The following is a 15,135-nucleotide window of genomic DNA, read 5'->3' as shown; positions in this document are numbered from 1 at the left end:
CTCCAGGGAGCAGCACTAGCACTGACCACACGCAGGGCTTTCTGGGATGTCCTCGGGGTCTGGAATGTCAGGATCCTACAGGACGAGGCTGCAGCAGGACGGAACTTTACAACCCCCCCCCGCCCCGCCCCCAAACCTCCTACACCAGGACCCCATCTCTCTGTCAGTTCAGACTCCCCCACTCTCGGGGTCCTGGTGCCTATCGCCTACTTTCCCATCGTGAATACAAAGGCTGTGAGTGAATACGCCAGTGCAATGAAGCTGAGCCCTGCCAGCAGAAACACCCTCCAGCAGAAAGATCCGCGGCACAGGCCCCGCCCCCCACCCGCACCAAACCTCAGCGGGGGCAGTGGCTGTGCCCACCTCACAGGAGGCTCCCTGCTGGGCCCTACTCTAGAGGAAAACTATAAAGCCAAACTCTTCCTCTGGACTCAGGAGACCCCAGGGTGAGTTCCCTCATGGGAAAAGCGGCCCTCGCGCTTCTTCTCACAAATGAGGATTCCACCTCCACCCTCCAAAACCTGCCTGGAATTTGTCATTCAGGACCATGATCACAATCTCAAAAGATTTTTCTTTCTTGAAAGGCATCTCATAGGTGATCTCTTCTCGGCCCCACTTTTCATTTTTCAGAGTGTTGCAAACAATGCAGTTGGCCCTTTTGAACCGTGGGTTGAAATGAAAGGCCACGTCTGCCCGAGGAGTCACGCTGCTGCCGCACTGAAAGTCCACCTGAAACCTGCGGGGGAGGAACACGGGCCACGTGAGGACTCAGAGAGGAAGGCGGCCTCGCAGGTCCCACCGTGCAGACACCCAGGCCGAGTGACACCGGACGGATCCCCGACTCACTCATCCACCAGGCCTGAATCCCGACTCGCCTCGTCTCCCCTCCCTCCTCCTCAGGAACACACCCCTGAGCTGCAGCCAGTCCCTATTGTCCAGAAGTACCTACACTGCCCAGGCTCCCTGCAGGTGGCATCCCCAGGTGGCCCAAGGTCTGCTGAGGGGGGGAAGGGAAGTGTTCAAGGAAAACTGCTGGAAATGCTGGAAACGGCCTCCAAAGTCAGTTGACATCTGCCTTCTCTCCACCCCCTGCCCCACCCCACCCCCAAACACCACCCGGACCCATGCAGCTACCCCAACATGACATGAGGACCAGAGTCCTAGCGTCCAGGAACCCTGAGAAACAGGACGTCACCCTGCGACGGCAGGTGTGAGCGTGAAGACGTCCTCTCCTCTGACGACTTCATGGCGAGGCCTTAAGCCATCTGGGCGGTCCCCACAGGCGTCCCACTCACATCTTATTTAAGCCACATAGAGCCGAGCCCGACTCTAGCAGATACAGCTTTGTCCAGAGTTTGTGCCCAAAGCAAGCATTAGACAAGACCACCCGGAACAGGTGTTAAGAGATGCTGTGGGGATGTTATACGTAACTAGACCATGGCCCTCTCATCCGGACACAATTCCCTGCATTAACTACATGCCAAACTCTTTACACTAACATCAGACTCATAGCAATAAAAATCCAAAGAACCTGTATTTCAGTTTTTCATTCCAATTTCCTCAACACCTTGGCCAGGGCTGCTATAAAAGCAAAATCAGGCATCCGAGTACCCACACATCAGTCCCACGTTATTTTTTGTTGTCCCACATTGCAAAGAGGTTTTTCTTGTTCTTGTCTCATATAACATAATGACTTTACCTGTCCGCGTCACTAGGAACATGCCCACGTAGTACAATCAAACTTCCAGGCTCCAACTGCTCAGAAATGGTCCCAACATAGGGAATTATCTAGGAAAAATAATTTTAACAAATGTTCATTTCCAAACTCAAAGGACTACATTCTTAAAGGCTGCACAGAAATCAGCTCAGACCCTAGCATTCTCCAAGTCCCCCTCACCAAACAGCTACACGGGAACAACATGCCTAGGAGACACACAACACCTGCAAACCACTCCGAGTTCTTTAGGAAAAGACCCACAGTATTCACAGGAATCTTTTATGTGGCTGGGGTCCTGTGGAATGCCATGCCCTGCTCCTGCATCTTTCCTAAAGTTCCACTTATGATCCCAACAAAAGGAGCCAGACCAGGCCAGGCCCCAGGCCAGCGCTGATGCAGCCAATCTCCCTCTCCCTCCCTCCCGCCCTCCCTCCCCTCCCCCACCCCCCACACACAACGTGCAGGGGGCACTCCAAACCCAGCCACTGGGCTGCAGCTGGGAGTGGGTGCCTCGCCTTCCCCGCTGGGCTTCCAGGCTGCACCCCACAGGGCACTGGCGGGAACCAGAGGTCCACATGATCTGAAGGGTGCGCTCTGCTTGTCTGTGGGTCTCTCGAGACGCAGCACCTACATACCCTACCTGGTCCAGAGTGCAGGTGCGCCCAACAGGTGGTCCCACACAGGACTGTGGTCTCCACCTGCCCCCCCACCCCACCCCCAACCCAGCCTTCTGTCTGGGGCTGACACACAATCAGATCTTGTCACGCCCCATCCCCGACCTGGGAGCCCCTGACCGAGCCATGCAGGCCAGACACCAGCATGCCTTCTGCCAGGCTCACCCGGGTGATGACACCTGTGCTCACATGGATCCAAGGTCGCTCTGGCTGCCAAGGAGAAAGAAATCAAACAAGAGAGGCCGCATACAAGTAGCTGTAAATCAGTGGCTCATAAGCTGAAAATCTCAGCTCAAGCACCATCTCCTCTGTGGAGCCTTCTTCAGCCTCCCTGGGCCAACTGAGCTGGCCGCCCGCGCAGGGTCACCACGGCCCTCTGTCCTCCGTGCGTTTGCAAACATATGCCCAGACTGTGAGCTGCCCGGGGCAGGACTGGGCCCTCGCCTTTACACCCCCAGGACAGGGGTCAAGAGGTGATCAATAATCACTTGGTGAATGAAGGAGCTCTCACCGGCCCGGAGACCAGGCTCTGGCAGGCCTCACACGTGCACAGGCACAGCAACTAAGCAGCTGCTGGACAGAGTGTTGCTGCCTTAAGCAATAAGGCAAGAAACCACCAAAGCCAGCTGTCACCTGGTGTCACGGCAACTGCTGGCGGCAGGGGGTGAACAGAGCTCATCAGACCAGGAAATGAGAAACACGACTGATGTACAGAGCACGGCTCAGCTACACATCACAGTGGGTGCTTTCTGTGTACAGAGAATGTGGAAGGAATCACTCCTCTGGGCCACAGCCCAAGAATAAATAGCAGCTTCTTCCAGCTGTAAATTACTAAAATGAGAACAGTTTTCGTAATTTCAGTTTTTGTAACCTGTATGTTCAACCGTATTTATGCAGAACATTTAATAACACAAAAATGTTAGTGATATAACATTTCTCATTGTTATCAGTGAGAAAGTGACCTACAAAACTCCATACAGGGGACTTCCCTGGTGGCACTGTGGTTAAGAAGCCACCGGCCAAGGCAGGGGACACGGGCTCAGGCCCTGGTCCAAGAGGATCCCACATGCCACGGAGAAACTCAGCCCGTGCGCGCCGAGAGTCCACGCTCTGCCACAAGAGAAGCCACTGTGAAGAGAAGCCCGCGCACCACAACAGAGCAGCCTCCACTCGCCACAACCAGAGAAAGCCCTCACAGCAACCAAGAACCAAAGCAGCCAACAAATAAATAAGCAAATCTATTAAAAAAATAAAAAACAAAACTCCGTACAGTATGGTCTTAATCAAGTTAACAATAAACATCGAAAGGGAAAAAGAAACTACTGTAAAGAAATAAGCCAAAAATGCTGCAACACTTTTCTTGAGGGACAAGATTTTTATTTTTTTCTTCATGTATTTGAATATTTTGCAGATTTATATGATTAGCATTTATAATGCTCATACCCACAGATTTTCTTAAATTACACATTAAATTTTAGGCTTGGAAAGAGCTTTTTGAGACCACCCATCTATTCCCATCCCTGCTGAAAGGATGTTACAGCTGTTAAGAGCTGCTCCAGTCTGAGGAGCAACTGCGCTGCACACGTGGGCCATGTGCTAAGTTGTCCCTATCAACGCTTTCTACTGAGGAGAACACCCTAATTCACATCCACAAGAAGCAACTTTTGGGACCACGTGAAGGACACAAATGCCCCGCAGCCCACCCACTCACTCACCAACACTGCTCCTGAGGAAAGGGAGAAGGGCGCTGTTTTCTAGGCAACTGCAAGCTTTGAGGCTTTCTTGTTTCACAAATAATTGATGTAAGACAACAGAACACACCTCTGAGCACACTGGAGACAATGCCACAAGCTCACACCCTAGTTGGGTCTGCTGTTGGCTGCCCGAACGTCCCAGCGGATTCACAAGGCTCTGCCTTTTCTCCCACCACTTACGAGATGTCTGCTCTACGCCAGGGTCGAGGTAGGCAGCCTGCAGCTGGAAGGAAGTGTGAGGCCCGTCCACCCGGGAGGTTATGATACAGCTGGGAAGACGTCAGACGCCCACGGAAAGATGGTCAGAGTGGAAATGTGACACTCTGTGTAGCTGTGCAAATCGGAATCTCCTTCCACAGCTGGACAGTCCTCTACCGGGTGGACAGACGACCTCATCTGAGCTGCGGCAAGAGCATGCGACGAATATCTGTCCATCAGGACCCCCAGCTCAGGCTTTAGGTCAGGACGCGGGACAAGGAGCAGCCAGAGCTATGCGGTGTTCGCTCTGGCCGGGGCGGGGGCGGGGGGGGCGGGGCAGCAGCTACGTCCAGGGGCAGAGGCAGCAGTGGCGCCAGGGGTGCTGCCAGTGCAAAGGGGGGCGACAGGCGTCTCTTAGAGAGACCAGCCCGGCAGCCCGATTCTGGCTGTTGTCCGTGATGATTGTCAGTCCTGTCTGCTGATATCACTTAATAAATCCCTTTGCTGCTTACATTAGGGTTAGGCTTCTGTGTGTACAACTACAAACCCTGACTGATTCAACATCTAAAACAACGGGACAGGAACGAAGCGTCAAATAAATGCTTCAGAAGAACCTGTGAAGACTTCTAACTGAGGTGGCCTAAGTGTGTGAAGGAGGTACGACCTGAGTTGGGAAGAACATGATTAGGTAGAGGCAGAAGGCAGGCAGTTCAGGTAGAAATGTCCGATTACAAAAGCACACAGGCAGGAGAACACAAGACGCACGTGGGAGACAGCGAACGGTACAGGAGCCGTTAAAGACGCGCAGAGCTGGGGGCAGATGTGAGAAGGGCACAAGGAGAGTGGGGTTTGGGAACGACAACCCAGTGGGGGTGCAGTACCCTGGAGGGCAGGGGACTGTCGGGGAGACTGATGACTCCAGTGAGCCCGGCCCGAGGAGACCAGGACGTGATCCAGGCTGAGGGCGGCAGACGCGGGGGTGGGGTGGGGGCAGAGCTATTCCACGGAAGCTGTCTATATGGGGCCGCCGCCTCACACGCTGACACGGGGGAAGGCACAGCTTCAGAAGGAAGAAGGTGAGTTTCGTGCGAAGGTCGGCAGGGCATCTACGAGGACATACACGACAGCAGTGGGAGACTCAGGGCCAACACGAAGTGAACGGCAAGACGCACACGTAGCAGCCAGAGGAGAGGGGACTCTGTGCAATGAGGGCTCCTGGACAGACCGAGAGAGGAGGAGCCGGGAGCAGAGCCTCAAGGGCGCTCAGGGTAGCGGGGTGCGCAGCACGTCAACCCGGCAGGCCTGCCTGCTCTCTCTGAAAGGCCTCCGTCCAAGGCCGGCCCGTGCCTGCTGTCTAGGAACTGGGACCTGCAGACAGCACCCACCCCCCTCGCTGAGGAGCGTGGCTACCCGCCTAACCTGTCTCTGCCACCTCGAGGGTTTATGCTAAACACCTGCTTTCCTGTGGGGCGTCTGGAGGTGCGGTACCTGCGAGGCAGACGCTGTCTATGCGCCAGGCCCTCAGTAAAAGCCCTGGGCCCTGGCTCTCTAGTGAGCTTCGCTGGTAGAGAACATCTCACACACGCTGTCACAACGACTTGCTGGCAGACGGAAGTCCATCGTGTGTGACTGCACCGGCAGAACACCCTGGCAATGCTGCACTCGGTCCCCCGGTCTCCGCCCCATGTGCCTTTTCCCTTTGTGACTTTACATCCTTTCACTGGGATCTATCACAGCCAAGGATGTGCACCACCGCACTGGATACCAGCATAAAAGGAAAGAGCTCGTTAACAGGGCACCAGTTTATGAGTTCCAGGACATCCACACAGCGGACCAAGTACACAGCCATGAAAATCAGTGAGTAAACTATGAACATGCTCATGTCTCCAAAATGTGTTAAACGGAAAAAAGCAGGGTGTAGCACAGCTCATACACTATGATACATGCATGTAAAGAAACAGGATGTACAAAAGGTGAAACACACCACACATGCATACTCTTGGATATTCACACATATTCTCAGGAAGGATACACAGAAATCTGGCAGGAAATGATTGTCTTTAGGGAGGGGGACTGAGCACCAAGGTAGAAGGGAAGCATGTTTTGATGACACCCTTAAATACTGCTTGAATTTTTAAAAATGATTCACACATATTTCCTATATACTTTTAAAATAACAATTTTTTAAAAGTCACTTAGTTTGACATCAATGAATTTAAAATTTTGATGACAGATTATTTTCAAACTCTTGGGGGTTTGATAGCATGGAAGGACACTGAGAGAAATGGAAAATCACAAAATGGAAGGAAGCTGGTTTGGGAAGGAAGCTGGGAGTTTCATTTTCAATTCATAGCCTTTTTTATTTTTAATAAATTCATTTATTTATTTATTTTATTTATTGGCTGTGTTGGGTCTTCATTGCCGCACATGGGCTTTCTCTAGTTGCAGCAAGCGGGGTCTACTCTTCATTGTGGTGCACAGGCTCCTCATTGTAGTGGCTTCTCTTGTTGCAGAGCACAGGCCCTAGGTGCCTGGGCTTCAACAGTTGCGGCACATGGGCTCAGTAGTTGTGGCTCACGGGCTCTAGAGCACAGGCTCAATAGTTGTGGCGCACGGGCTTAGTTGCTATGTGGCATGTGGAATCTTCCCAGGGCAGGGCTCAAACCCGTGTCCCCTGCATTGGCAGGCGGATTCTTTACCACTGCGCCACCTAGGAAGTCCTCAACTCATAGTCTTGCAGGGCTGGCAGGGCACCTAAGAGAGCTGGAGATTCACCCTGGGTGAAAGGGCAGAACTGTATACAAACTGTATACACAGTCAAAAGCTGATCAGTAAAGACATCAAAGAAAGAGAGACACTGAAGACAAGATCAGTAAAGACAAGAAAGAAATTAAGACAGTAAAAAAAATCAGAGGGCAGAGAGGGATAAATTAGGAGCTTGGGATTAACAGATACACACTACTATATATAAAACAGACAATCAACAAGGACCTACTGTAGAGCACAGGGAACTCTACTCAATATCCTCTAATAACCTATATGGGAAAAGAAGCTGAAAAAGAATGAATATACATGTATGTATAACTGACTTATTGTGCTGTACACCTGAAACTAACAGAACACTGTAAATCAACTACTCTCCAATATAACATCAGAATTAAAAAAAAAAAAGAATTAGGATTCAGAAAAAAAAATCAGAGGGCAGAGCCATGGTGAATGAAGACAGCAGAAATCTACTCTCTTAGGAAGGAAGTCAGCAAAATAAGAACAAGGCAACAAAGACAGGAAGGACCTTCAGAGATTAAAAAGAAAAGATTTCATTGTTCTGTGTTAAGGTTAAGCTGCAAGGTAGAAAGGGAGGTACTTAGAATATTAAGGAAAAAAGGGTCAATGTGGAAATAAGGTTCCAAAAGAAATTGGAAGCATGAGCTTTTCAGGGCCCGGTGGGATTAACATTAATAGTGGTTTGTTAACTAGGAGTGACAGCCAATCAGTTTAATTTCTAAATAACTTCTCAACTAACCATCACATCTTAAGAATTCTATAAACAACCGTAATAAAACATTTAAGCAGATATTGAGTTGCCAAACAACAGATTTCACTGAGGGCATTTATGGTATGAAGAGATCGTCTTCTAAATTATTTACTCAATTTGAATGCAAAGAAAAGTAAGTCGGACTTTTTTAAGTCTTGGAATTCTATCTGCTGAACTAGTCAGTGAAACATACTAAATAGGGAAAGACTATACAGGACAGTTATACAATTTCCTTTATATTTTCCAAGAGTAACTATGGACAGAATTTGTCTACCACAATTTTTAGATTATATTTTAAAGTCATTTTTATTGAACTAATTTTAATAACACTGTTAGCTGGTGGCAGCTGCCCCAAAGCAAAACAAGGCCACTGTGAGTGCTATTCAACATCCTCGGGGGAATCCAGTTTCGTTTCTGTATGTGGAATGTGCTGTTACACTAGTTACCCTTTTCACATCACATAATCAAGCAAATAGTGCACAACATATCCTTCAAAAAGACCTCATGCATTTCATTTAAAAAATCATTTTGCATGAGGCATCAGCTTTATCAACGTTCTCGGGCTTCCCTGGTGACACGGTGGTCAAGAATCCGCCTGCCACTGCAGGGGACACAGGTTCCATCCATGGTCCAGGAAGATCCCACATGCCGCAGAGCAACTAAGCCTGAGCACCACAACTACTGAGCCTGTGCTATAGCACCTGTGCTCCACAATAAGAGAAGCCACTGCAATGAGAAGCCCACACACTACAACGAAGAATAGCCCCTGCTCTCCGCAACTAGAGAAAGACCACACGCAGCAACAAAGACCCAATACAGACAAAAAATAAATCAATCAATTTATAAAACAAACAAACAAAAAACATTCTCATTGTCACATTCTATATATACTTCATGCTCTCAAAATAAGAAGTGCCCTAAAACTAACTCTAAGTTTTTCACTGATATTAATGACTAGTATTCAGAGTTATAGGAACTGAAATTTAACATTTTACAGTATAAAAGGCAATAAATGCGGACCAAAACTTTAGAAACATTAAGAAATAAAAACAGGTGGCAGTTCTGTGTTTTCACAAGGCTCAATGAAGAGTACAATAGACACTCAATAAACACTTTGCTTGTGAACTGATTACAAGAAAGAAAATATTCCAGAACACAAGGAAATATTCACTTTCGAAACGTGTTATGAAATATCCTCAGAGCTGCACAAGGCCACCGGAAGCCCTGAAGGCAGCTGCTGCTCGAAAGGGCAGTACTTCTGCAGGCCCCGGCCTCAGGGAATGAAACATGAGCTGACTTTTGTTTCAACTCTGTAATCGAGGTTGCTAACCCCAGAAATTACAGGAATCATCACTACCCTCTATGACCAAGACATGCAGGGATTTTAAACTATAAAATTATTCTCTACATAACATTCAAATAAGGTGTCTCTGTGATCAAGGGCTGAGCTGAACAGCATTAACCCGACCATCTATCCCTCCTGGCTTCACCCAAGGTTACTTCAGTCCCCTTAGCAGGCAGCATTTTTTTTTTCCATGTTTGCAGAAAGTCAGTCTACAACTCTTGAGATGTTCTGAACTCTTAAGAAGCACAAAATCCTGTTAAATCTCTAGCTGAGTTTAAATTCAGCCAGTCTTCCTTTTTAAACCTACTACGACTGAAGGCTATTTCCTCTAGCACTGCCTTTGCTTTTTATGGTGGTTATACCTCATTCCCTCACAATGACAGTAAACCTCAGTGCGAAAAAAAGAGTTACAGCTACAAAGTAAATAACAAAAAATTGAATCCTCTTAAACTAATAAGACTGGTTTAAAGGCCTCACTTGAAGGACTCTTACCAAGTCTCCTATAAAGGGTTAAAAAAAAAAAAGACAGCAACTCTTTCAGACACATGGAAACTAGACATCTCTAAAGATTCTGAGACTGCATGAAACTGAAACAGATTCCTTACTTCCCAGGAGGTACACTGCAATTTCCAGCAATCACATTCAGGGGTTCCTGGACTGGCCTGAGGCTGGGACAAGACCACTCGTTTTTCTCATTTTCCATCTCACCACTGGCTTCTGACATGCCCCCTGCTCAAGGGCCCAAGCAGGATTTGAAAGGCACAGAGAAAAGCTGAGAAATTAACTTCTCGTGAACAGGTCTAATGAAAAAAGAAAATTAAAACGTGTGGAGAAAGAAACCCATTTTCCTCTGAAAATTATGTCTTATGATGATCTGAGCCTTCTTCCCACCATGACCAGGGCTGGCCTTCCCTCCACTGTCCTCCCATTTGCTTCGTTCATAACACGAATCATCGCCTTATACAGTTGACCCTTGAACAGAGGTTTGAACTGTGAGGGCTGGAATCCACTCACACTCGGATTTTTTTCAATAAACACGTACTACCTACCCGATGGGCGGTTGGCTGAATCCCCAGATGCAGAACCTCGGGTACCCAGGAGGGCTGACGAGCGGACTGAAGCATCTGCGGAGCTCCAAGGGCTGGATCTGGGTTTAGTCTGGGCCCACCACAGTCCCATCACATAGCAGGTGCTTTATGTATCTTTACTCAATTTGACTTCTGCCCCCACCCCCCCCCCCCCAGCAAAGGATAATTACTATACAACTGGACTTGCTCTCAGCCCTGCCACAGGCAAAAAGTGTATTTATAGAAAACACTGACCGGATTATAGACGACATTCTGTAGGTTGTTTAAGGACAACATCATCCTTTTCCACCTTTTTGTTGACTGGGGTCTCTCTTCCGGGTATAGTCTAAGATTTTAATCAAGTTTCATTTAAAGAATTTCCAAATTGAGGCACTTGCCTGTGTAAAATCAAAATAGAGGGAAAGAAAAATAAACATACAGCATTTTTCTTCATATCATAACTATTTTTAAAGATATGTTATTGTACTAATATTTACCAAATAATAGGATGCTATTACAATCAAAGATCTGACTCCAATTCTTATCTAATGTACTTTACTAAATAATTTTGGATTCTGAGTACAGGAAATAATGATTTAAAAAATACATCAGGAGAAAATTTCTAACTTGGAAAACATTAAAAATAGTCATTATTGGCAGTTCCCTGGTAGCCCAGGTTCAATCCCTGGTTGGGGAACTGGGATCCTGCAAGCTGTTCAGTGAGGGCAAAAAAACCAAACCAAATCAAACCAAAAACTTCTTATTAAAATACTAAACCAAATAACAGCAAATACTCCTATACAACTATCAGAGATGTTCATTTAACTTTTCTCATCTGTCTAATGAAAACATTAGTATTCACCTCAGAGGTTTGTTCTGCTCATTAAATGAATTAATGAAACAATGCAGTAGTATGTGCTTTATAAGTTTTATCTATTATTATTAGTAGAAGGGATTGCTCATCTTCCTCCAAATTAAACAAGTCAAATGGAAAAAATCCAATGCCTCAAATATTAATTTCCCTGTGGCTAAAACAAGATAAAAGATAAAAGTACCCATCAGTACTACATTTAACAGCTCCAGGGAAGACTTGAAGACTAAACAAACTAAAAGAGAAACGAAACTCAAGCTTCCTACATTTTACTTCCGCCAATTCTGTCATTATATCAAAAGGCAACATGCACTGATCACATCTATTACTTTGTCTCTATTAAGAAAAAAACTGCATCTCCAACCCTGGATGTATCATACATTGAGTCGCTGTGTTAAGTTACAGCAAGAGGTGTTCACAGAAGTATTAACAAAGGAAGAAAAGAAAGTTTCTATTCACTTTCCAAGGGAAGAAAGGGGACAGGCGCATAGGGCAGTATTGGCTCCAAAGGCTGGCGGTTTGAGTCTTTCATTAGCTTTCAAAGGTCAAGGTGCAGGAAAGAGGGAGTGGGTTCACATCTGTTTTGGTTCACAGTTGTATTCTGGCTGGCTGTGTTTCTACACAGGATGTGGTTTTTCTGAGAATCTGTAAGTTTTGTCTTCATTAATTTTTCAGCCCTTAGGTGTCTGAAAGAGACTTGATAGCGGCCTTTATTTTGAACTACGTCAGATGGGCTTACAAGAGGGATTAAGGTTCTGAATCAGCTGATGTCAAGATAGGGAGATTGTCCTAGATTGCCTGCTGGGCCCTTAATAAAGAAGCCAGAAAGATGCGGTAGAAAAAGAAACCAGAGATTTGAAGCATGAGAAGAATTTAACACATTCTTGCTCGCATTTCCATGGAGTGCAGGTGGCACATATGGAACATGTAGGAGAGAAACAAACTTGGAAAACAAACTAAAGTATCCTGGAAGTGGATTCCTCCCCAGAGAAGAGAGCCCAAACTGGATAACACCTGAACTTCAGTTTGTGACACCCTAATCAGAGTACTCAGCCTGGTCCCCCAATTCGTGATCTAAGGTCTGTAAGAAAATAAGTGGGTGGAATCAAAACATCAAGTTGTATGCCCTAAATATATGCAATTTCTATCTGTCACATATACCTCAGTAAAGCTGGCAAAACAAAAACCCCCCCATTCCTCTTGGTTTATCAAATGTAACCCCAAAGCTATTAACTTACACATCAGTCACAACCTCAAAACGTTTTCTTTCGCTCCATCAAACTCGAGAAGCAGCAGCAAGAGCAAAAACACAGGATACAGAGAGGCCATAGCCACATTCGTAATTTACATCGTGACCAGACAGTGACCCAACTTAAGTCACAGGCCCGCGTGAAGCCAACCATTCCCGAAACATCCACAGGCACGGGTCCTGCGGTTACTAACACTTCCTTCGCTTCCCAGGAGGCCATCACGAAGCCATAGCAGTTCAGGGGACCTGGTGTCCTAACGTTTAACACCGCAGTTAAGTGACTCTACATCTCAAAAAAGGGTGTTCAGGGTCCGGGAGGGCCACGGAGCTCTGTCATTAAATTTACAGAACCCGTCACTGAAAACACGGGGAAGGAAACGTCTCCGGATTCCACCGCGCGCAGGCGGAGCCCGTCCCGGGCGGGGAGGGCGCAGGGGCGAGGGCAGCCCCGGCAGAGGGGGCGGTGGGCAGCCGGGCTCCCCCGGGGACAGTGCCGGGTGCCCGGGCACCGCGACTCCAGAGCAGCGCTCAGACCCCGGGAGCCGCGCGAGGGGCGCTGCCCGCCGCCCAGCCCGACCCTCCGCGGTGAGGACCCGCGCGACGGGGCTCCCGCAGCCCGTCCCACCCGTCTGACGGTGATACGGGGCCAGAGACGCCCGAACCCCCTTGTCGGCCGGCGCGCCCGCGGCGGCCCAGGCCCCCGACTCACCGCGCGACCGGCGTCGCAGGCGCTCGGCGGGGGAGGCTGTGCGCGCGCGGGGGCGCGTCGTCCGCGTTCCCGGCGGGGCGCGCGCGGGCGGCGACGGGAAGCGTGAGGCGTCAGTCCGCCGCCATTTCCGGGTTCGCGCGCCCGGCCGTCGCCGGCGGCCCTGCGTCTGCGTCGGGGGCGCGCTCGCGGCTCCGCTGGGCTGGGGGCCCGGCCCGGCGCTCGCGGCCTCACGGCTGGGTCTCCTGCGCGGCCTCGGAGACTCGGACCGCGACCGGCTCGCTGCGGGACAAGCAGAGAGGGAGGGGGGCACAGTGGGTGTTTCCAAGATTCTCCGGGGGATCCGGCCGCCTATGCCCGCCGTCGGGCTGGGGGGCGGGGGAATGGGGAAGAGAGCGGGGAGACCGTCTGCTGCCTCGGCCCGCGTGTCCCCGGCCTGCAGGGCGGGTGTGGACGCTGCACGGCCCCGCCTTGACCCGGCAGAGGCCGAGAGGGTCCCACGCGGCCAGGGGGCCCGTCACTGACCTTCCCTGGTCGCCCGGGTCAACGGGGTCAGTGCCAGGTGCTTCTCTAGGTCAGCTTCCCTGTCTGCCTTGGGGCAGAGTCCAGACACCCCAAAGGGTGCAATGAAGGAGAACCTGGCCTAGGGGCACCCCGTTGTTTTGTTTGGTTTTTTGCCACACCTTCGGGTGTCAATAAAATGACGGGCAAATGGCTTCAGTATGAGCTGGACTGAGTCCAGCCCGGAGCCCCCGAGTGGTTAGTCGAACTTGGCCTTCAGCCACTGGGGCTTATCCACCAATTTTGTGTGTGGCTGTTTCCTAAGTTACGTACTTCCCTGGGGGAAATGTCAGCAGTATAGAGCAGAACTCAGAGCACGGTAGATGTTCAGAAACAACCAACTTTTCAGTCCAGTGCCCACGCTGACTGCCAGTTTGACCTGTTGGCTGTAACAAACAAACAAACGTTAGCGAGAAATACAAATAAAATTACCTAAGCTGTCTTGATCAGTTGGTATGGTTTGTTTCTTTTCTGATAGGGGCCACAAAGTTCTCATCTTCCTCCTTGTCTCTACTTGATTTTTATCCACCTTTCCTTTGAAAGACATGTTTTGGTGTCCCTGCTCTGTGCTTTCTCCCCAGTAGCTATGGGTTTTATTATTTTTTATTTAAATCGAGGAATTCATTACACACTCAATACCATCAAACTCACATTCTGATTCCCTATTACTTTCCTCTCCTATTCATTTTCCAAGTTTGCTTCACTCTTTAGGATCCAACTTCAATAGCTGTACTTAACCCTTAACATACACTGCCTGGGATTTGCACTTATCTTTCTGTGCATTGTGGGTTGTTTTTTTTTTATAAATTTATTTATTTATTTTATTGGCTGTGTTGGGTCTTTTTTGCTGTGCGTGGGCTTTCTTTTTAGTTGTGGTGAGTGGGGGCTACTCTTTGTTTTGGTGCACGGGCTCCTCATTGCCATGGCTTCTCCTGTTGTGGAGCATGGCCTCTAGGCGCATGGGCTTCAGTAGTTGCAGCACATGGGTTCAATAGTTGTGGCTCAAAAGCTCAGGCTCAATAGTTGTGGCGCCCGGGCTTAGTTGTTCTGCAGCATGTGGGATCTTCCTGGAGCAGGGCTCGAACCCGTGTCCCCTGCATTGGCAGGCGGATTCTCAACCACTGCGCTACCTAGGAAGCCCCTGTGCGTTGTGTTTTATCCATCTAACTGGAATTTAAATTGAGAAGAGGAAATTGTCTTGTACATTCCCCAATGCTTAGTGGAATGCTTCCCATGAAGTAGACACTCTGTAAATATTAGGCTGAAATGATAAGTTATTGAGAAAGTGAGGAGCAACCGCATGTCTTCATAGCTTGGCCTGGGATGATTACCTCTCCTCTACAAAGTAAGCTGAAATAAATACACATCAGTGCTCCACTTCTTTGGTAAGTAGAATTTAGGTATAAATGGGATGGTGCAAAAGGGCCAGAAATCCTATATTGATGCAGTAATTCTGCA

General features: G+C 48.8%; 1 protein-coding gene across 5 annotated transcripts in view; it reads right to left on the bottom strand.

Annotated features, from left to right (window-relative positions):
• The window catches only part of LOC130853138 (galectin-8), a 71,877-nt gene that overhangs the window by 9,215 nt on the left and 47,527 nt on the right, over window positions 1-15,135 (bottom strand). For 2 of the 5 annotated variants that reach the window (XM_057734397.1, XM_057734402.1), the window contains exons 2-4: window positions 10,546-10,688; window positions 1,700-1,788; window positions 526-736 (exon numbers count right to left, since the gene is read on the bottom strand). In XM_057734397.1, coding sequence (XP_057590380.1) covers window positions 526-736; window positions 1,700-1,788; window positions 10,546-10,590 — 345 coding nt within the window. In that variant the 5' untranslated portion in view covers window positions 10,591-10,688. Of the gene's footprint in view, window positions 1-525; window positions 737-1,699; window positions 1,789-10,545; window positions 10,689-11,152; window positions 11,316-12,399; window positions 13,023-13,119; window positions 13,224-15,135 lie in introns of those variants that run through there. The other 3 variants (XM_057734398.1, XM_057734399.1, XM_057734400.1) reach the window with 3 other exon arrangements.

Source organism: Hippopotamus amphibius, chromosome 5 (assembly GCF_030028045.1).
Source record: "Hippopotamus amphibius kiboko isolate mHipAmp2 chromosome 5, mHipAmp2.hap2, whole genome shotgun sequence".
NCBI classification, from domain to species: domain Eukaryota; kingdom Metazoa; phylum Chordata; class Mammalia; order Artiodactyla; family Hippopotamidae; genus Hippopotamus; species Hippopotamus amphibius.
Note: the sequence above shows the minus strand (reverse complement) of the source record. Positions and strands in the feature narration are given on the sequence as shown.